The sequence below is a fragment of the Anas acuta genome, chromosome 1 (genome assembly GCF_963932015.1).
Source record: "Anas acuta chromosome 1, bAnaAcu1.1, whole genome shotgun sequence".
Lineage (NCBI taxonomy): Eukaryota > Metazoa > Chordata > Aves > Anseriformes > Anatidae > Anas > Anas acuta.
In genome coordinates this window covers 18,439,429-18,462,936 of record NC_088979.1, presented here as the reverse complement: position 1 = coordinate 18,462,936, position 23,508 = coordinate 18,439,429, and the positions used below count along the sequence as shown (strand labels likewise).

The 23,508-nt window shown below is 35.2% G+C and overlaps 1 protein-coding gene across 20 annotated transcripts in view; it reads left to right on the top strand.

Moving 5' to 3' along the window:
* Positions 1 to 23,508, top strand: part of PSPC1 (paraspeckle component 1) — a 66,947-nt gene that overhangs the window by 5,296 nt on the left and 38,143 nt on the right. For 18 of the 20 annotated variants that reach the window (XR_011092699.1, XR_011092703.1, XR_011092696.1 and 15 more), the window contains exons 4-6: positions 2,269 to 2,465; positions 7,452 to 7,536; positions 8,439 to 8,547. Coding sequence is in view for 5 of the 20 variants with exons in the window: in XM_068670890.1 (XP_068526991.1) it covers positions 2,269 to 2,465; positions 7,452 to 7,536; positions 8,439 to 8,547 (391 nt within the window). In the remaining 15 variants the exon portion in view is untranslated. Of the gene's footprint in view, positions 1 to 2,268; positions 2,466 to 7,451; positions 7,537 to 8,438; positions 8,548 to 9,447; positions 9,481 to 14,980; positions 16,532 to 23,508 lie in introns of those variants that run through there. The other 2 variants (XM_068670909.1, XM_068670945.1) reach the window with 2 other exon arrangements.

The window sequence follows — 23,508 nt, the reverse complement described above, 5'->3', positions numbered from 1 at the left end:
AGCAATATTTTGTATGCTTATTTTATACAGCCAAGAGCAAAGGCAGACTTAGGTCAATTAACTTCCCACAAAAAGGTGCCATGTCATTTTGTATTCAGAATTAGAATAGTTCAGTTGGAAGGGTGTTGCAAGGATCATCACGTTCAACCACCTGACCTGTTCAGGGCTAACCAAAAGTTAAAGCAGATCTTTGAGGGCGTTGTCCAAATGCCTCTTGAACACTGACAGACACGTGGCATTAACCATCTCTCTATGAAGCCTGTTCCAGTGTCTCACCACCCTCATGGTGCAGAGCCTTTTCCTAATGCCCAGTTTGAACCTCTCGTGACACAGCCTCGTGCTGTTCCTGTGCGTCCTGCCATCGATTCCCAGGGAGCAGAGACCGTCACCTCCCTCTGCACTTCCCTGCTCAGGGAGCTCCATGGAGCCAAGAGGCCACGTCTTGTCTCCTCTTCTCCAGACTGGACAACCCAAGTGTCCTCAGCCTCCCTTCACAGGACATGCCTTCCTGCCCTTTTACCAGCTTTGTTGCCCTTCTCTGTATGCTTTCAAGTACCTTAATGTCCTTTTAATGTTGTGGGGCCACACCCATGCTCAATATAGCAGGAGAATCACCTCTCTTGACCATTTCAGGAAGTTGCAGAGAGCAGTGAGGTCTCCCCTGAGCCTCCTCTTCCCCAGACCAAACCCCCCCAGCTCCCTCAGCCGCTCCTCACAGGCCTTGTGCTCCAGGCCCTTCACCAGCTCCGTAGCCCTGCTCTGGACACGCTCCAGCACCTCCATGTCCTTCTTGTGCTGAGGGGCCCAAAGCTGAACACGGCACTCGAGGTGCAGCCTCACCAGAGCTGAGTACAGGGGGACAATCACCTCCCTGCTCCTCCTGGCTACACTATTCCTGATGCAAGCCAGGATCCCTCTGCAAGGTCCTACGTTCCCTAGAGTCAGCAGCACCTCCCTGTTTAGTATCAGCAGCACACTTGTAGAGGATGCATTCCACTCCTGCATCCAGATCACTGATAACAGTGTTGAACAGAACTGGCCCTAGAACTGAGCCCTGGGGAACACCACTAGTGACACCAGCCAGGTACAGCCCCATTGACTACAACCCTTTGAGCTCTACTGTTCAGGCAGTTTGTCACCTGGTGTAGCGTGCACCTGTTGGACTCTGCAATCTTTGTAGGTCTCTTCCAGCTGAACTGTTCTTTGACACAAAACATTGTAACATTTAGAATTGATTAGGACCTTTCTAAGTTCTCCTAATTATAGTAAAATTCAGACTTGAATCCTTAGTTTAACTTTTTGTGTTTTTATTAAAGTCGATGGTTTTCTGGTCTCCACTGAAACCAACTGGAGATTATTGATAGTCAGTGTACATTCTTCTGTGGACTTTCTCCAGAGAAGCTGTGGATGCCTCATCCCTGGAAGTGTTTAAGGCCAGGTTGGATGGAGCCCTGGGCAACCTGGGTGGCATCCCTGCCCATGGCAGAGGGGTTGGAACTGGGTGGTCTTTAAGGTCCCTTCCAAACCACTCTGATTCTGTGACTTGGGGTGTGATCTGATTCTGCAGATTTGTACACCCACAGACATTATGTCCTCTGATTAGCCCTTTAACTGTTTGTAAAGTCAGTGGGATGTAAATCTTGGCAGCTTCTATGCTTCAGATAAAATTTTGAGCATAAAATAAAGTCTTGAGGCCAAGGTGAAAGAAGAGTTCCATCATCTCATTAAAAAATAATTGTTGATTTTGAGATTTGATTACCATTTAGAAATCATGTTGCTTGAAACTGAAACCCTTACTCTGTTAAGCAGGTAAGCCTGCAGAATAACACTTAAAAATATAGCAGTGTTACAGTGTCCGCTGCTAGAATGTAAGATAAAATGTAGGCTCCTTTATTAAAGATTCTTGCTGATATTCTGATCTGTTCAGTAAGCCTTTGTATGCACTTAATTGCTTGTATGAACTGACCACTTTAGAAAGCTGAACAGTTAATCTAGTGTCACAGCTTAATATTTTGTACCATTATAAATACGATTTTTTACCTTCAAATTTGATAAATTGAACAGATTTGTATTTAGACAGTTTCTCTGCTCAGGTTAGTTATATTACCTTAACAGCTGAATTAAACATTGTCAAACTGGTTTACATTATAATAATATGATTTAAAGTCAGGTCTACACTTGAAGTGATTCTTCAGAAATTCTTCGGCTGTTATAGCTGTTGATGGAAATGTGTCCTTCTGTACATTTTAACTGCAAAATTTTTATTAGGGAAAGAGAACAGCCTCCGCGTTTTGCTCAACCTGGAACATTTGAGTTTGAGTATGCTTCACGTTGGAAGGCTCTTGATGAGATGGAAAAGCAACAGCGTGAACAGGTTGACAGGAACATTAGAGAAGCCAAAGAGAAACTAGAGGCAGAAATGGAAGCAGCTAGACATGAGCATCAGCTAATGCTGATGAGGCAAGGTAAAAACCAGATAATCTACTAGTATTATTTTTTTTTCTCAGATTTTCTTTCTGTAGCATATTGAGCTGTATGTTAAATGCAGAGATTTTTGCTAGATGCTATTTAATGAAATGCATTGAACTGAGAAAAAGGATGCTTCTTGACAACTGGCAGTGACGGATTAAGAAACTGAAAAGGGAGATTGCCTAGGTCTGTGTCTTCACTTAAGTTTGTCAAATGTAAGTAGTTTGTGTAAAGAGAATGAATGGTAGCTTCACGTCCATCAGTAAAATTATTATTCTGGTTTTGGTGTTGCTTGTAGTACAAGGGAGGACTAAGCACTGTTTTTGGGCCCTGTGCAGGAAGAAATTCAAATGATCCTTCCTATTTATTTGGACTGTCCCGTGCACCTCTGATACAATTTCAAATGTTCCAATAGCTAATTTTATTTTTTTCTTTTGAAACCCAACTGAGTAGTCTTATGTATGATCCTATAGGTAACCATTGCAACCATTCGTACAGTCATTCTTGAAATCCTGAAATCGCGTGTCCCTCTTCTGTAATTGTGTGGGCTGGCTTTCTCCCTGGTCTTGCAGGAAAGAAAGCCCTTAGCAATTGTTTACGAGCCCTATCTTTGAGAATGGAGTTGGGTGGAGATGGCAGTAGGAGGGCAAGTACCTGGTACTTTCTGCTTATTAGCCTTCTCTCCAAAACACTTCCAAAATGTTGTAGACATGCAATTGCTACTTTTTGCATTGCTTTCCAGCTGAGGCCTATTGAACACCATTTGATTTTAGTTCACATTACAAGACTTCTGAGTCCTGATTTTTGATTTTGCAAAGACTTTAGATTTTGAAATCAGTTTCTCAAGGTTCTTTGCACAAATGCAATGCTGAAGTATTTTAACTTGTTAAAAAATCTTAAATGAAGGGAGATCATGGCTGACTAAAAAGATTCTTATCCTTAGCCTTAAATCATGACTGTTCAATAACTAACTTGAAAGTCTGAATAGGCTTTGTCATTTTAAAGGTATTTGAAGTTCTTGAGATTTTAAGTAGTAACGTTTCAAAATTTAAACCCACGTAACTCATGCGAACTTTCTGTTGCAATTATTTGGTGTTAAGAGTAAAGTTCTAAGTAATGTTTTTTTGTTGATAGGGCAGCATCCCTTTGTGAGAATTGTTCATCTTATTTTTTTTTCTGCTGACTTGAATGGCATTAAAAATACCTGCATGAGGTGGATAAGAATATTCACTAGATTGGTGGCATTAAAGCCACCTACATTCTTCATTTGCTTGGTTACATTGAATATAAATTCACAGTCTCTTAAAATCAATTTTAAAACATTATCTTAACTGGAAGAGAGTTTAAAGAAGCATGTTGTGTTTTCTAATTTAGTATTCCACTATTCAAGTTCTGCTGCAAATGAAAATTGTCATTAGGAAAAAGTTTACCTAGCCTGTTTTTTCTAAACCGGTGTGCTGGTGTTTAATAAGAATGCATGTTTTTATGAGAAATTGTACTGAAATACAGAGCATAATAAAATCAAAACCAGTTTTAAAATGCCAAATAGTTGTCATAGCACCTGAAATTGTCATATTTTAGATAAGGAATATTAATGTGATATAACGATGCACGTAATACACGGTGCCCCCCCATCCTTTTTTAATCAAGCTTGCATTAATTAGATACTTTTTTAATTTTGTGTGTGACTACTTGATACTGGTGAAGATGATTCAGTGCTGAAATTCAGTTTAGATATGTTTTTCATTGGCTTCACTAATTGTTAGTTGGCAGTGCTAATGATCCAGTTCGAGAGTTGTTACTCATAACTTATTTTCAGCATTCATCTACCTGTTGCCTGTAATTGAGGGCAAGATTAGGGATATCTTGCTTAAATTATCGTGGCTGAATCATGTTCTGAACTGAGATAAGACAGTGGCTTGTTATTAATACAGATCTTAATGGTAAAAATCAGGAGAAAATGGTTTGGTGTGTTCCAAGGATAATAGGGTTCCTTTTAGAGACAATGAAGGAAAAATTGTTTCATTGTTTGAATAGATATTAAGATCCACTTTTTTATATGAAAAAGGAAAAGAATTACTCCTCCTGCTAAAGCGCCACTAGAATAGAAATAGTTTTGGTGCTAATATTCCAGTGAGGAAACATGCTTTTTCTTACTGTGGGAAGAGTTTTTTTCCATCCTCCTTGATTAGCAGTGCTTCTGCTTCATACTAAACAACTTGGAATTTTGCTAAGATACTTAGATTTCTGCTTATTGACATGCAGGTATATGACTTGCCAAGTTCTAGTGGTTAGTAAACATTAGTTCCATTTCTTTTTCTCTTACCAGCTTCAGGGTATATGAAAATCAGCTAGTTTTTCCTGTATTTTTACATTAGCTGCTTCTGAAACTTGCTGGTCTGAACTGTCTCTGGGAGTAGGTGGTTCAGACCATACCAAGAATATTTATTAGCAATGAGCTAATTTTAAGAAAGGCACTTTAAGAAAGATACAGTGAGACTTGAGGTATCAAAACCTAGAATTAATATTTTTGTATTGATTTCAAAGTGTGTTAAAAACAGTTATTCTGAAATATGAGATGTAAAGCTGCAGTATAGTAGTTGTCAGGAGCGAGAAGGATGAGTTTACTCCAGTCCATATACTTCTGTAGATGAAGGGAAAAGTTTTATAAAAATTGCTTTATGAAAGCTATGAGGACTTGCACTAGAATGTTCTGGCTTAAATACTTGGGTTTTCATGGTGTGGTATTAACGCTGGAGAGGGAGACTTCATTCTTTTGATATGTATAATTTTTCACTTTTAAGTGTCATGTTTTGACAGACTGAGTCAGAAGTGGTTTGTAAAGCAGAGTACGTGTTTCCATGTGTAAGTAAATTGGCATGATGTTTCGGATCTACATATTGCTGGTATGCTTCAGGCTTTTGTAAATATTACAATAGTGGTTAAGTGGTTTATCAAAATAATGGAAATCTTGACTAAATGTAACAAGAAACTTCATTCTTTGTTGGCTATATGGAAATCAGACATTTGCTTTCAATTCTTAGAATCTGAAAAAATAGCTAAAACAACCTAATCTGTTTGGATTTGTTATTCTTGCTTGCAGGATTAATTCCTCAGGTGAAAGTACACTTTCACCTTCAGTCCTATGTTCTGCAGGAAGTTGAATATTGAAGGCTTTTTTTTTTTTTTTAGCACAAGAAGGTACTGAAGCTAATAGTCATGCTTTCTGGCTCTTCTATCACAGCTATCTGCTTTAGTGCAGGTTTATTTCTGTTCAGGGAAAGGGCCCGTCCCCAACATATGTCAGCTCAGAATTACCAGCATTGCAGATCTTCTAATATGAGCGGCTCTGTGCACAGCCTGAACATCCAGATCTGGATTTTCATTTGGCTAGTAAAGCTTTGTGCCAAGATTCTGCTGTTGACAAATGGTACTGAATCCAATTGTTCTGCTGACCTTTAAAGTACAAACAGGTTTGGGGATGGCAATAATCATAATTATGCCTTGAAAAAAATTTAGAGACTGGGAAAACTAGGACTATTCAACTTAAAGTAAAGGGAATTAAATAATAAATTCATAGCAATTAGTGATAGAAGGCAAAAAAAAAAATCTTGTTTCAGTGTATTAATGTAAAAAACAAAAAAAGGAATGCTACATGAATAGAAAAGAAAGTAAAGACAACTTACAAGGAAATAATCTTTTTATATGCCCACCATGGGGTGGGCAATATTGAATGCAGGACAGATGGATTCTTGATCTCAGTTAAATCCTGAAACAATCAAAAAAAAAAAAAAAAAACTAAAAAAAAAAAAAATTCAGTTGTATTCTGAAACAGTCTGGAGGTTATTTTAAAAAGTTTGTGGCACTCCTTGAGTACAATAATTGGACAAGTCTGCTGTAGCATTTGCTGTTGAAAAGACACAGTCCTCAGGCTTTGTGATATGAGTGAATCTTCATTCTCTGATTTTTCAGAAGAAATGGGAGAAAAGCAAGCCTGCAAAATTTGCTTGAGAGAAAGGACTTCTATTGTCAATAAGGATATTATCTAGTAAAAATCTGGTAGTCATTGTTAAAAGAAAACAAATACATAATATTTTGGTAAAGTATACTGGTGAGAAAGATTAAGTTGTAATATATGCTGCTGCAAGTTTGAAAATGATTTGTATAGCTAATAAAGGTGCTTTAGTTAATGTAGTGAAGGAAAACAGAAATATGTGGAGTATTTGATCTGGAGCATAAAAAACATGTAATAGGTGGTAGGGTGGAATTTTCGTCATGGTGTCCGTAAATATTGTGGCCAATGTATGAAGATAGAAAAAGCAACTGCTTTTATTGTAATGAGTGGTGGAACTAATAGTCATTGAAGAATGTGTGAATTTCCAGGGAGAAATCAGTATTACCTTCAGCTGGGACCTGCTTTTTAGACCATATAGCTATTCTCTCTGGTGGCATTAAAGATCAGGCATTTGTAAGTCAGTATAAGCATGGTCAAGTGATTAATCTCTATGGAGGCTCAGATCCCATGCACCTGACATACGCTTCACTATTTTTGATGTGCCATGCAGTTGTTTGCAATGGATAGTGGAGAGTATGTACTGCGTTTGTTTTCTTGCTAGTGTGACTTCAGTGGTGCACAGCATTGAGAGAAGATTGATGCCTTGCCAAAGATGTAAAAGCAGGACATCTTCTAAGTGATTCATTTTTCCTACTGTTTTCTTAGTTTGAGGGCTTCAAATTTCTGTTTCTGCTTTGGAAGCATTCCCAGTTCTCTACCTTGACATGATTCTGTGAGACTTAAGTCTGGTGTGGTTTTTCATATGCTAAACTTAATTTTATGGGAAGGAACTAGTTAAATGCACCGAGAAACTCCTTTTGTTTTAAAATTGAATACAACAAGGACAGTCTGATGGCAGTAGTGTTTTTTAAGTTTCCATATGGTAGATTAAGAGCTTTCATCTTGATTACATTTTTAATCCTGTTAGATCTCATGCGACGCCAAGAAGAATTGAGGCGTTTGGAAGAACTTCGGAATCAAGAACTTCAAAAACGCAAGCAGATACAATTGAGGTATTCTGTCTTGTACTGTGTGAAGTTGTGGCAGTAATTTAAAAGACACAGCTGATGTCAGCCTGCATGAATTTAGATACTGTAGCATGTAGAACTTCTAATATGAAATACAAACATTTCTGCTATTTAAAAGTGTATCAAAAGCATGATGTGGTATGTTTCTGTTGATGTTCTACCACAGAAAAGTGGTGATTTATGCTAATATGAAAGAATGATTGCAATTATTTCTAGTACTTTTCATTTCAGCTCTGCTAGTTCTGTTGTAAATATCCGAGCCTAACTAGCTTAGAAATGTCTTCACATAAATGTTTCATATCATGATTTGCTTTGAACATCTGATGGAAGAAGCATAGCTGTGTAGTAGAACACACTTGTAAGATCTAGGGGTGTTCATATGTATGTGGAACAGTAGCATTGCGAATTTTATAACATTTTTAAATTTATAAAATTTAAGAAAATATATTAATTGAACCTGTGTATTTGGATTTCTACTTCAGCACTTCTTATATTAAATATCAGAAATATAGATGAGAGAAAAGAACAAAACGCTTTACAGAGTTAAAAAAAAAAAATACGGCTTTCAGCAGTATTGAAATAATTTAATTTGTGGTGACTTGTTAGGGGGTTGGGAAGGAAGGGAAGTGTTTTAACCTGCTTACCAGTTAGAACAGGTAAGCTGTAGCTGGAAGAACGGTTATAGAATATACTGGTATTGTGAATACCTGTAAACCAGTTAAACAAAAATATTTCAATAATAAGCCTATCAGGCGGACTAGATTAGTTCCTTACACTGAATAAAAAAGTAAATAATGACTAGTTTTGCTTGTGCTCAATGTTAGCTCCTGAGACTGAGTGAACAGGTCATGAGTCTGAGTTGACATAGTTTTTGAAAAATATTCTAGGCATGAGGAAGAACATCGACGACGTGAAGAAGAGATGCTACGGCAGAGGGAACAGGAGGAACTGAGACGACAGCAGGAGGGAGGATTTAAGCCAAATTTCATGGATAATGTAAGTAAATTCTACCTGACTAAAGTCAAATTTGAAAATACATTGTACTTTTTTATATTCAGTCTATCTCATCAAGCTGCCCTCTTACTTACAGTCTTTCCTTCACTATTCCATCATTCTCATGAATGGAATGGTACAAATTTAGCAATGTAGTTACTTTCTTGTATGATGACACCACGCTTTTCCTACAGTCTGGTGATGCAACATTTCAGTTACGTGAAGGTATTCAGATAAACATTTGCCTTTTTTTATTCAGGAAACTATTTTTTCTTGTAAAATTACTGAATTTAAGTGGGAGTCATGGGAATACCTAATGCTTCCATGAGGAGGTGCCCTATTTGGACTGAAGGTTTTAAATTTTAAAGCAGTTCAAACTATTAGTTTGTTTGAATTGCTTATTTTGTTTTATGCTGAATTTATTAAGTATAATACACTTCAGAAACAAATTGGGCGATGTTAACTTCATAAGGAGCCTGAAATCCCTCTCCCCTTTGACCCTACTGTAAGACTGAAGATGAAAATATGAAGATCTTTACCAAAGGAGACCAAAAGATCGTTTAAGAATGTTCTTCGCTATAATTTCTACATTACTTATATTAGTAATTTAGGTCTGTTCTGCCTTTGAAGATTCATCCTGAAGGACTAGCAAAATAGGAATATCAAAGTAGTCAGCTTCTAAATATTCAGGATGATCTATTTTGGGCAAGGGTATGATTTCTATCAACCAAAACAATTAAATAAGCACAACCTGTATTAGGAATGCTTTAATTTCATGTAGGAGGGATACCTTTTACTGCTAAAGCTACTTTTAGAGAGGAAGCAACGAATAAGTGATCCACATAATACTTGTTTATACTATTATAATTATAGTCACTGGGAGAATTCTGCTCCTCTTTACAGGTACAACTTGATGCATAAAACAAAGTGCTGGTTTCTCAGCTACTTCCTGATTTTGGGCTTTGTGGAAGAACTAATTGTTCTACTTTTTGTACAGTAACACTTCCTGTAGGACTGAGAAGACTATATTAAATATGTTCTGAGGCATTCTAAGAGAATTAGTTAGAAAAGATTTCCTGTTTTCTGCAGGACTTCTTTTCTTAGTGTTTTTAGTAAAGATGGTGGGGAAACAAAAGTGTTCCTTTGTGATATTACTAACTTACCAGTTGATTTTACTGATTGTGTTTGAGAAACTTGCAGTAGAAAATAGTCAATCTTCTATTTCCATATGTGCTCACATTGTAAAAAAGAAAACCACTTTCAAGCATGAAATTCCTTTGGGGGTGACGAAGATCAAGAATTTAATACTTATGTCCCTTAGTGCGTTCCAACCTATTAGTAAACTGTCATATTTTGTGAAATAGCGTGTAATGATCATCTGATGCAATTTACAAGTGATACTCTGTGATCCCAACTTCTGCAGTGCCAAGTATGAGATTTCATGGCATGTTAATATTCTAATATAACATTTTCTGGGGTAGTACAACTTCCTGACCATATAAACTGTGTGTCAAAATCGTCCTGTGCCAGAGCCAGGAGATCCATGTTGCTCACTGCAGAGAGCTGCAGGAAGAGGAAGCTGGGGAGCCATCCCACAGGGATGAGATGGGATTAGCTCCCTTGGATTCTTTTGTTGTCAGGAGGTAGTGGCCTAAACCCTGCAGTTTAAGGCACTGGGAGAAGCAGGTAACATTGGCCACAGCAACTGCTCTGCTGGTTTGCTTCTTGCAGCTCTCTGAGATAAGGTTACATGGTTTCTGTGCTTGAATTGCTTGCTACAGGTTGGCCATCCTTCAGCTGGTGCATTTTTAAATTCCTAAGTCTGCATGAATAGAAACTGTTGAAGTTTTTGTGCCTAGATGGGGCAAAAATGTAGCGTAAGTAGGGAAGAGGAATGGTTCAGATGGAAAGCACTTCAACCACTATGCATAATTTTTGTGACTTTTACCTGATGAAATTTTTGAGCAGAGAAGTAAAGGTGGAAGAAAGCTTTGGAAGAGTGTGTGCAACTCTCCCACAGAGTTGATTATTGAAATCCTTCATCTGGAATTAATGCACTGCAAGAACATATAGATGCAGCTGTGCAGTGAAAAGCCTACTAGAAGTGGTACAAGCTGTATACAAGAATATATAGTTAGCTGTTCCGTTTTTAACGTAATGCAAACTTGAAGTGGCATATACAATAATTTAAGTATTCTGGTCTTGTATTAACTTCTATTTTACACGTAGTGTCCTTTAAACCTTAAGAGGAGGAATTAAAATTGGAAGTGATATATTTTTACTTTAACAATTATTTCTAACAAGGACGGCCTATCATTCTACAAGCATTCATTCTAACATGTCTTTAGACAACCATACTTAAGTCGTAATGTGTGAATGGGAGTTTGAAAAAGCCTTTGTGTTTTGAAACAGATAAGAATTTTAAACCAGTTCTGAGATTGCACAATGATACTTTTTTTTTTTGATTTAGTAGAATTTCTAATACAGCTGAAGTTTTTGATGTATTCTTACTTTATTTACTGTAAACAGACTTCATTTGGTAGTTTCTCCTAGTCCCATTGTTACCATTGTGCATACAGTGAAAAAATTATTCTCTGTTTTAAGGGTTTAAAAATTGTTTCTTTCTTAGCAGTGCATTTTATGATACTGGTGGAATGGTTTTTACCATATTGGATCTCAAACTCTTTTGGCATAACTTCTGTAACGTATTAGAATCTTCTGCCAACCATGTATTTAGAAAGAAAATGATAACGTTCTAATGCTTGTTTTTATCTCTTAAAAGCTTTGAAAAGTAAGCTTCCTTCACTTATATCCTATCCCTTTTTACTGTTCAGTATGAAAGGAGGACACATGGTAAGTGCAATGGCAAACAGATTTGGAACTTGTCATATAAGGCTGCTGTATTAGGCTTTCCTGTTTAAAGTTTCATTCTGTATCTTTTTTCTAATTTGTTAAACTTTTATTTTCAGTATTACCTCTTTTGAAAAATGTCTTGTGGTCAGCTAAGCCAGTTACTTGGTTTAGTTAGTTGATTTAAAAAAAAAACAACTTTTCTTTGAGTGTTTTCAGTTGCTAAAGCATTCTTTATCATCATGTTGTATATTAAAAAATACACTATTACTGTATAGTGAGCAGCCTAGTGATGCCCAGGCAATTTATCGAGCTAGTTGAGTGATCACTAGTAGGTAAGTTACTTAAAAACTCTTCCATATTGTTTAGGGTTTTCCACCCCGCTTTCTAAAGTTTTGTTAGTTGAAATCTGCTGCTAAAGCTCTCTCTATATCCATTCTAATTCCATGGTAGCTTAATCAGGAAACTTTTGCTGTAGTATTTTGTCAAATTTTATTTTGCATACATGTTTCTTGCTAAAAGAGGAGCTTGCTGATAGAGATTAGAAACAGTATTTTATTTTTCAGCAGCAGAAATATATTTTAAATTAAAACACAGTACTTGTAAATGCTGTTATTATGGTTAGCAAATCATGAATGGCTTATGGAGATATCGTTAATTCTGAATCAGAGCCTTTTCACTAAATAATTCCAGTACCAGGAATTATTTTTAGTTGATGCCACTTATTTAGAGTGAAAAGGGAATGATTTATTTTAGTGTATTGAAATAGTTTTCAAGTCTTTACAAAAAGAGACCAAAATATGTAGAAGTTATAGTCTTAGAGTTTTTATGGAGCTCATATTTATTTCCCTGGTAATACTGTAAAATATTGTAAAGGTGGGTATTTTATGTGATGAAACAGTAGCTAGAATACTGCCTGACAGCTTACAGCTGTTCCTACTGATGGTTTGAAGAGAGTGAGATTTTTTTCTTCTTTCCTCTTTGCTCCCACCCCCACAAGGAAACTTCCCCCTTTTCAAGTGTAACTTGCGTAGGTAAGAAACTGTTGCGGGGTCATCAGTTTTAACTTCTAAAAGCTTACTGCTCTTTTGTGTAAGACTTCATATATGCATAATTCATTTTTTACTCATCTAGTTTTTGCAAACTCTAGAAGATTGGTTTGCTTTCCTTTTATTTTCTTAGAAGCTTCACTGCTCAGGTATGTTGCAAGTACGAGCATAAAGTGGCAGATGCTGAAGCAGTGGAGGTTGTTTCAACAGCAAAGACTAGTGGAGAAACGAAACAAAAAGCTGCTTGAAACAAAAGCTGCAAGGTCATGGAGAACATAGGGATAAAAAACACGTCTTAAAACAGCATTCAAGTTCGTAGCTTCAGCCATGCAAGAAACGATTGATGTAATTCGATGCATTTGATGTATTTAGTCTAAGAATTTTGTCCTCCTTCGCAGGAGTTCATAAATGAAGCTTCCCTTTTTTTTATTTTTTTCAACTACTTTGAGCCTACAGTGATACATCTTAGGGATGCCCCATACAAGTATTAGATATTTTTGAGAGAAGAGATGAGATTTCCTTAGTCTTCCATAATACAGCAATAAGATTTTGTTCCTGGGGACTCCCTAATGAATCAAACTGTGTTTTTTCCATCTTCTGATTCCGTTATGCTCCAAAGTCCCAGTTATATAGGAAGTCTGAATTCCCACTGTATGCAGAATTCTTTCTTTGTTCAAAACAAAACTAAGGCAGATTTCCAGTAATAAATTCACTGATAAAAGTTTCCACATGTCTTTTCAATTTTGATCTGTTCCCTACTAATAAATTTATTTTGTCTTGACAGCCTAATGTACTTGGTAAAACTAAGGGTGGTGAAATTTTGTCAGGTTATGTGATTATAATCTGTTTCTAAACGAACTGCTATAGAATTAAGCTGCATTATAAAAAAACCTCTTTTATAAAGTTTGTTTGGGAGAGCTGAATTGCCTCTTTTGCAATCCAGCATACATACGCTTGTGGAAAAAGAAAGCAGTTCATTTGATGCCTTAAAAATATTATAAGGTGAAAGAAAGTAGCTTGGAGAAAGGCAAATCCTTAGAACTAAGAAAAAAAGCTGACAAGTGATTCCTGCTTTCTTGGCAGTGATTTTACTTCAGTGATCAAGTTTCTTCCTGTGCACAAGGCAGCATAGGCCATTCAGCAAGCAGTTTATAAAAATACAGCTTGTGTTTTTGTGGGTGGTCTTGGTTTTGGCAGTAACAGTATTTTTTTTTTTTTTTTATTTTTCCAGGCTTGCAATGATATGTATTCTTAGATAACTCAATTTTGCATTCCTTCTGCTCCTTGGTGTTTTAGATACATATTTTGTTGCCTTAGGTAGGAAATACACTTCACAGATTCTGAAAAATTATTTTCAGCCTTTAATTATAATGTTGGTATGAAAACTATTTAACTGTGATATCTGCTTTTAGTACAAAAAGACATTGCATAAAAAATCAATGCAGAACTTCAGTCATCTTAATGTAGTATACTATGTGCTTATGTACATATACCAAAGCTGTTTGTGGAATAAGTTATTTTTTGATTTTAACTGGCATTTATTTTATGACCGTTTTAGGATGGTTCATAATTGACTTTCTAGATTGATTTGTATGAAGGATACCACTAAGGTAGTTTTCCAGCAGTGGAGCAAAAAATCATTGCAGTGTTCCATTTCATTTGTAACTTTATATTTCATTAAGTGTGAACTATGAGTATTTTGGGTAATGTGGTAACCTTAACTGTGCTGAGTTCTGTTACAGATTTTTAGGAAACTAAAGTTTTTATCTTCTACTCAGTTGCAGTCAGCTTACCATGCTTGCACAAATTGCTTTAGAACATACTAATGATTACTCCAAGTGAACTTGGAAACAAAACAAGTGACCACTCTTAATTTTTGCTCTTTAATGTGCTGTCAAATGTGCATAAATCTCCAGTGCAAATTCAGGTGTTGTACTATTCCTTGTAAGCATTCCCAGTCTTGTTCTCTTCTGCAGTAGTTGATATGGACTTTTTTCTGATTTATAGATTGTTTATAAACTTTCTTTCAGTAAGACTGATGGATCAAGAAACTTAAAAGACGTTTTTCTGAAGATATTTCTTATACAACAGCAAAATTCTCATCAGTCTTAGTTTGTCATGAGGCCTTAGAGCAGATGCTTTTTTTTTTTTTGATGATTCATTAATGGAAGGACTCCAGTTGTGTTCACACATGCTTATTTGTACAATACTCCATTTGTTTACTTAGTTTCTCCCTATGTCATGGATTTTATAGATGAATATGGAAAAGATCTTTTAAAAAGCAAATTTGATAAGACTATAATCCATGTATTTAATGTAGTTTCTGAAAACTGTCACAGCTCACAAGTTTAAAAAAAAAAACTACCTAACAAAGTTCCCCAAATACTGCATTGTTTTCTGACATATCAGAATGACACTTGGGTAAATATTTTTTTTAAAGTCATGCATTAACGTAATTGTTTTGTTGATAAATGTACATATTTTGAAGAAACTAAAATTAATATTTGCCTTAATCATTTTCATTTTCTTTTCCTCAGCTACTGGATTTAAGTTTAACTCGGAGCTTGTACATGTATTTATACAGACTAAGAAGAGATTAACTATCACTTTCAATTGTCTACTCAGTACCTATTTTGGACTCATCCACCTGTGTGAATCCTGAGATTCTACTTTGTGGCATTGGGACTTGCAGCCAAAATAAGTTCCTGTGCATAGAAAAGTTGGTCTTTATGCAAAGGGTCTGTATTAGAGGAAGAACAAAACACCAAAGGAGTGAGAAGTGAGTCTGTAGAAATAGTGTATTTTGATGTGAGGAAACCTATTAATGCATCTGTTTGCTGAGTGTGAGGAGAGATCGTGTATAAGAGATGATTTTTCTCTCTCAAGGTGCAGTGCCTTCTGAGTAGATTTTTTCTGTCTTAGTGTGAGCAGAAAGCCTCTGACTGGCTTAGCCTCTAAGGCTTTGGTTCAGTAGCTGGCAGAGCAGCAGACTATAACAATGGTAATTCAGTAAACTGAGACCTGAAGAAGTGCTCACCTTGGTGAGGTTGCCTGTCTTTTGATATCAGGCTGAATGCCTTTTTTTTTTTGTTTTTAAACATGTACAGTTTCTATAATGAACCCTTGACAAGTTTCATTTCTAAAGTATTGGCATTGAGTAGGTTTACCTCATTACCTAATGCTTGTTTTGGATTACTAAATCTTCTATGAGGAATATGGAATCTAAGTAATATTTCTGTCTTCTATCAAAGAAGTTCAAAGTTTTATCAAAATTTTTCTTAAAGTTCCACTTCAGTTTTCCATAGATCTGTTGTAATAATGTTAGATGAGTTAGCATTTTTTTTTTTTTAAGTAGCAGCGTTTTTTGGAAAACAAGAGACAAGCACATTTTCAACTGACAGTTACCATCTTGGCTAATGGAAACTAACTTTTAATGGTTTTAAAAGGGTGTCGATGAAATTTTCTTTAAGTGATAATCCTTAAATAATTTTTTCCAAACACAGTTTCCTGCAGCAGGTAATGAATGACTCTCTAACTTAGCTGTAGTGTTGTGTAAGATGAAAGAGCATTTCTATTAGCTGTGTTTTGTACATGACAAGAAGCACATTGCCTTTTCTAGTGGTGCTGAAGGCGGTTCTGTTGATGGCTACGCTTCTGACAAGTTAGCTTGTGTCTCTTTTGTGATGAAGAAACTTACGTTCTGAATTATTAAACATCAACTTGAGAAATCGTATGTTGCTTAGGCAAGAACCAGCCATTTTTGTTTGTCCCCATTATAATGGCATTCCTATTGTTTCTTACATGATTTTGAACTCTGAGTCTGTAGTACGTATTAACAAAACTTTCGATGAAAGCAGACTCCTTAGCTCAAGGGTTACTGTATATGGAACTAGAAGGCACTATTTTTCATAATCCATTTTGATTTGTTCAAGTGAACAGTTTCTTAAACTTTTGATTAAAATACTAGAATTGTCAGGTACCATGTATATGGATTTGTTTAATCAGAACCTTCTTTATTCAGACGATTAGACTACCTCATGTTCCTCTGTTTTCACAGTAAAGGCTTCCAGGTAATAAAAAAAAAAAAAGCTCACTGGGAAGCTGTGGAGGGATATGGAGCCTGGTTTCATGCCAGGAAGTTTCATTGATGCTTTTTTGTTCATGTTTAATATGCCTTAAGTGCTGTATATCTGAGACTGGCCAGAACTTTGGTGATAAAATCTTCAATATTTAACTATCCTGAATGTAAGGAACACTGATACATACAAAAGATGTGCATGTGTCTATTAGAAGTTTGTCCTATAGGATCTTTTTCTAGTGATGAGAATACACTTTTGCCTTGGTTTAAAACCTTGCCATTCTACTTCTGTTTTGTAATTATTTGCATATCCTAGTCACCTGGTAACTCAGATCAGTTACTGAATAGCATCTACAATTGGAGTTTGATTTAATCACAATTTAGTTAGTGAGGAAAAACATGTTAATACATAAGTCCAGAAAAGAATAATAGTTAGAAAAATGTGGCTATAACTAGTACTGCTTTGAAAGTATTTTAAGGTGATTTTCCAATGTTGTATTTCAAATTCAAATTAAAAAATAGCTGTTTTTACATTGAACACATACTTCATGATACAAGTATGTTCTTGGCAGGTTAATTTTTCTTCTAAGTAATCTTTGGCTTCATCTCATATTTCATCTTGCAATTAGGAAGAATTGCCATTTTGGGACATTCCAGTATTCATTCTGATAATTTGGCTGTTTATGTTTCATGTGCAACAAAAACTCGATATGGGAAAAGTAAAATATAGCATTGGCTTAGAACACCCAACTTTTGGTTAAATGCTTGTGGATTTCTGCATGATGGTACAGTTAGCCCAGACTTTGTTACTGGTTAGACAGCCCTTCAACTCCACACCTGCCAGGGTGAGTTGTGGAGTACTTGCTAAATGCAACTGGTTCTGTAAAAGTAAGCGATCTTTCATGTTTCCATGGATGTGTCGTAGTCTGTTTTGATATTTACCTACTCACATGCAATTTCTTTAGCTAAAAAAGAGAGTAACTCAAAGACAAGCTGCACCATAGAATTCTTTAATACGGCTCTGGAACTGTTAATATTTTGTGAAGTGATTACATGTAACAATTGTAAACTGGGAGGTACTGGTGGATATTGCTTACAGAAGGTAAGTAAATAGTTAAGTGCCTTTAAAAATCGTTGATGTTGAAATGTATTTCATGTTTTCATTTCATTACTAATCAAAAAATGAATGTAATAGAAAAAGGAAACTTTTTAAGATATTAGTTCAGTGGAACTGAAGTGGTTCTTAGCTCCCATGAAACCAAAGTAATCAACAGAGTTGTAATGAGGAAGTTACTATCAGGTGTAATGTATAAATTTAGATAGATGTCTTCCTTTTTTTCATGGGGTGGGGAAGGATTTCCAAACCTGCTGAAGCAGTTACCTTCTCTTAGCACCTCTGTTTTGTGAAAAGTATTTCTGAACTTTACCTTTAAATGCTGAGAAGCAGAATTTTACCTTCCTTGTGAGTGTTAGTTAGATCAAGGGCAGAATACCTCTATTCCTGCTTGTTCTCAAATAGTTTACAGATCTAAAAAGAAATCTCTTTGCCGTTATGCCTTCAGCACTTCATCTGTATAGCCATAGACAGTGAAGGGACTTGGTAAGCTTTCCCATAACTGAACAGATAAGGTGATAGTAATTGATTAGAGCATGTAATTAAACTCTTTAGATTTTCTTCCTAGCTATTCTTGTTTACATGCAATTTGTTTGGTGCCAGATTTTGCCATCTGTATACACTTTAGTTGCTGAATAACACTTTCCACAGGTTGTGAGAAAATGAGGAACTACAGTCAACTTGCCTTTTTATTTTGTGATGCTGTTTAGACAGTATTTTATTGTATAACAAATGGAAGTGGGTGTGGGCAGATCTGCGAAATAATGATATATCAATGCAATGTTTTAAATACAGTATTAAAATGCAGAGAAGCAGCAAGTAACTACAAGACAAGCAGATAAGACATCTCAATTTGGAACGAAGCTGTAGAATCAGAATACGTTCTGTTGTACATCTTTGCTAGTTTTGGACTATTTCCTGGTTTTGGTAACAAGTTCAGTTTATCACTTGAAATTTTTGGCTTGTAATAAAGCTTTCTGAAAATAAGAGTTTTGTGTAAAGCAAAGTTGCAGAACTCATATTTATAAAATGTAAATATGTAAATATTTCCTTTAGATATTTTATCATATTTTATACCTTTATATGATAAAATATCTAAAGGAAAAACAGCACAAGCTTTTTAATGAACATTGTTGCTTTATTTATATTTATTGGTGCTTTTATTCAAATTGTTGAAACTTTGACTATAAAAAGATTGCAATTCTCAAGTTTAGTGTGTAAGATCACAAGATAAAGACATTAAAAAAAGTATAGGAATGTAGACAACTTCTGTAATTGTGATTTATGACCAGTTTTTAATATCAAAGATATTATCTCAGCATCCAAATCAGTGCCTGAATTATCAGAATTATCAGCTGTCTTCATGACAAACTCCAATAAATGTCTTAGAAAAAAATGTCTTTTAAAAATCTTCTGAGCCTTTTCTGGTTCAGAAGCTAAGTATTCTTTTTCTTGCTCTGAGATGGAAAAACAACTATTCATTTTTTTTACTTCATTTTTTTTCTGCTTCATTTGCCTTATTTCACATAGTTCAGGGCAGTGGTTATTTTCTGCTTCTCGTGACATATGAGTGAGAAAATTTCTCCTTTTTTGTAACAGTTGCAAGTATTTTTGTCTCTTGCCTAATCTGGTTTTTAACTTTCTCCCCCAAACTTAAGTTTTGAAAAAAATCACTTTCTGACAGTAATTTATCTAATAATTTACTGACAATGACTTTTTACTGCAGACATGTTTCAGTCTAAGATGTTATCCATTTTCAGTTGACTTTACTGAAACAACTTCAGCTCTTGGGTTGCCTTCTTGCATCGATATTTCTTTATAAGCTATCTGAGTTTTCCTTTCTGTAATTGTGTAGTAGTATCTGAAAAACTTTTCCAGTCTGGAACAGCCCCAGTGTGCCATATGGAGGTTGTTGAATAGCAGGATTGCTGGGGGAGTTCTTGGTGTTGAGTGGGGGGAAAAAAAAAATCCCCTTTTTATGGTGGTGTTTTCATCCATGTTTTTGATACATTTATGTATTTGCTTTATAATATAGTTATTTGAATTTTACTTTTGATTGTATAAGTGTATATACTCATGTTTGTAAGCTATCACAGGTTTGCTTTCTTAGAGATGGGATTAACTAGAAAATTTTGGATTTAAAAAGAATCAAATGAGAGAAAGGGACACCTGAAATGTAAGTAAAATGTAGTAGATAAAGTATTGTCTCTTCTGCATTATAAATTAAAGAATATGTTTTCTGCCACATCTTATAAATAGCAGGTGTATTTGGAAAGTATGAAGAACAAATTTCCTTGGCTGAGGAAAAAAATGGTACAATTCATGTTGAAACTAGTCTTAGAATTTCTTGCAGCAGTATCTGAGATCTGATAGAATGTAATGGTTGTGCATCCTTGAATATTTTCAACACTTACCAGATTGCACTCATAACTTTGAAGCTGCTATAGGTGACAGTCTTTGAGTGTTAACGTGTACAGTGAGATTTTCATTATAATGTCTAGTAAAACATTACTATATTTTTTCAGTCTCCTCAGTGCTTACAAATTTGAGGAAGTTTTCAGTAGTTTGTGGAGCAGCTAAACCTCTTTTAAGTTAGCTAGTGGCTGTGTCCTCTGTATTAAATAGTGGTTTATTTCAGGGGATTATTTATTAAAGTTGATTATTAAATGGGTAATTTGTCCCATAAATGTCATAATGTGGGTAACATTAGTGTCATTAAACTGTCTTCCAGTGTAGACCTGACTTAAACATCATGTAAAGATTGATGATTGAAGGAAGTAGACTTCAGATTTAGTTTTGAGCCCAGCTGTTGGGGGGTGGCTTAAAAAACAAAGCAAACTGGGAGGATCAAAGTGACTTAACACCATAAGTCCTGACCAAAATAAACTGCGTGGTTTGGAGAGTAGGAGCTAACAAAGGAAGGTCTTGTTACCTAGACAAAGGAAGACCTTAAACTGTCTTTCATCATCTTCTTATAAAGATCAGATGTTAAAATAAAGGTGGATTTACAAGAACGTGTAACTTTTTATTTTAAAACATTTTTTTCTGAATCTGAAGCATAGAGGCATGTGTGCTTGAACAATTCTTCCCATTTCTATCTTCAGTTTTCAGCCAGTGCTAATGTATATGTTACATAGTTAATGAGGTTCCGTGATAAACTACTGTCCTATCCACTTCAATCCCATATAAAATGTTCTAGTATATGTTACAAGGTATGTTAAGACTGGCAATTTTCATATTATGCTGTTAGCCTTTCTGCACGTTTTGTAACACAAATTCAAGAGCATTCATTACGTCTGTCTAATATTTAACTAGGAAGTAATTTAAAAAGTTGTTAGAAATAAAACATTTGAACACTTTTTTAAAGAAGAACTTCATCTTAAAAAGCAGTAAATATTTTTAGCTTACTTCAAGTGCTTTTGTTGTTTCTGTGGGATTTAAATGCTGAGAGATGCCCTCAGATGCTCAGTGTTGTGTGAGAGATGTAGAAGGGAAGCAAGGGAAGGTCATGCAGAAGTTGAAAACCTCTCGTTTGTTCCCAAAAGAGAAAAGAGAGAACAAAGATGTAGAACATGGAACTTTTTTCCTACGTGAATACTTAGTAGAGAATTGATCAGATTGTAAAAATGCTGGTTTAAATGACTTACTCCTATCCTTTTGCTGTTCATTAGTTCTTAAAGAAATTCCCCTGTTTTAATAACACTTCACAATATTACTGAAATAATGGAAGTACTTAAAAATGCACTGAATTAACCATGTATCTTTTTTTCCATAAGGGAAATTTTAATTTTTTGCTCAACAGCCAAATACTCATTTTTGCTATCATTAGGAATGTTTTTCCAACTTGGAGCCTTTACTGGAATAACATGTTTGCATTTATTTCATGCAGAGCACGTTACTGTTTTTACTGATTCTTGCAGTACATGTTCTTTAATAGTTTAACCTAATGAGTCATCTCCATTAACTCTATTTATGACTTGACTTGCCAAGGAGGAAATTGGTTTTAATCACCTGTTCTAGCACTGTTGCTTTGTTTTTCACAAAGACCAAGTCCTGTTGACAATTGTTAAACGTGATGAAAATTCTTTTCATTAGATTCTGTATTTAAAAATGCCTTCTTGTGTTTTTTTTGACATAGCTTCATGTATACTGTATGCTTTGCAGCTACATAGACTTTTATTGTTATCTAGTTTAATGTATTTACATGTATAATTCTGTGTAATGGAAGGGAGCTTTTTTATTATTACTATTATTTTCAATTGCCTGGGTGGGAGCTGTTTATAGAAATACCGAGTTGTTCAGGCTCCATGCAATCACCCAGTACAGCTCCCATCTCAGAGGAAGGACTAGCTCTGGATTTGGGCCATGTTGCTGAGGAACACACAAAAGTCTTGCATTTTGAAATAAGATCATTATTTTTCATGTGATAGAATAAAGTGCAATATTTTGTGATATTATACATTCCAGAATCTTGTGCATAGGTCTTAAATGATGGATAAACCTCAGAGGGAAAGGTTATAGGGGTTGGATGTGGGAGAAAGCTTTTCTTTCTTTAACTCCTCATTGGCAATATTACTTCCAGTGAGCTGAACATTGGAATCACTGGCTTGAAGTGGCAAAACATTCTGAGGAATGGGTGAATAGCGTATAGTCAAAAAGTGTTCCACACGCTCTTATTTTTGAGTGCCTATCCAGTGCTGTTAATCACTTAAATAATTTGTGTTTAAAATATGCCTTTGCATAAATTATGATTTTCTGTAAGGTTTAAGGAAAATTATTCCACAATTGCTTACGCTTCCTGGTGAAGACTTTAGAAATCATTTTTGGAAGTGAAAGTTTTTCTTAAACTAGAAAGAATTTAATGAAAGAAGAAACTATAAAAGAAAATTATTTATACGAAGGTACAGAAATGTCTTACCTGGTTTGTCAGATAAAGTTTGTTAGGGAGATGAATTAAGTTTCCACTTCAGTGAGAACAGATAGCAACATTGATGTGAATTATACTTTGCTGTGCACTCGGAACTTGGATAACTGTGTATTAGGTTACTGATTATAATATGCAAACCTAAGTTTATGTGGTAAGTGTTCTTTTTTTGATAAGGCATTGTTCTGATGCTGTGCCTTACTGTTACTTTGGTTACCATTCCTTAGCCCCTAGCTGAAAGGTGAGTGCATACCTCTACCCGAATTTGGAAGTGTTTGGCCACTTCTTAATATTTATGTTGATACCTCGCTTTTTGCTATTTTGTAATATTCAACCATACAGACATACATTTTTGACAGTTTGTTACCATGAGTATTGCTTCATTTGGAGAAAAAAAGTCTAATTTCTTTAGTCTGGCATAATTGAAAGTCGTGTTTCCAGAAAAACAGAAGTAACAGTTTATCAGTTAAGTTTAATATGTATATTATTTTTTATAACTACTAGTGGTTTTATTTTCAGTGTGGGAAAGGAATTATATTTGGTACATTCTACTGTATCTCATCATAGGTGTCTTTCCAAAACTGTTAGTTTTGTGTTCTTATAGTCTATTTAAGGCTATACTATTATCTTTTAAAAAACTGAAGCATCATCTTGGCAATTTTCTATATGCTTCTGACTGCTGCTGTCAGTGGTTATTGGGGTGCAGGAACATTGTACATGATAAACATTAAGTGCTCAAGAAAATCTTGTTTATAATACCTAGGAAAAAAAGAAATTTTATACTATATTGAATGCACAATGTGTATGTAATTTGCAAAAGGTATTCAGTATTTTTGTTTGGGTCTAGTTAATGTTTAAAGGAGTTGGAAACAAGTAAATACAAATGTTAATGCTTGCATCTGAAGTAATTGGAAAGTATGGTGCTCTAGTTGCCATCATTTTTACTAAA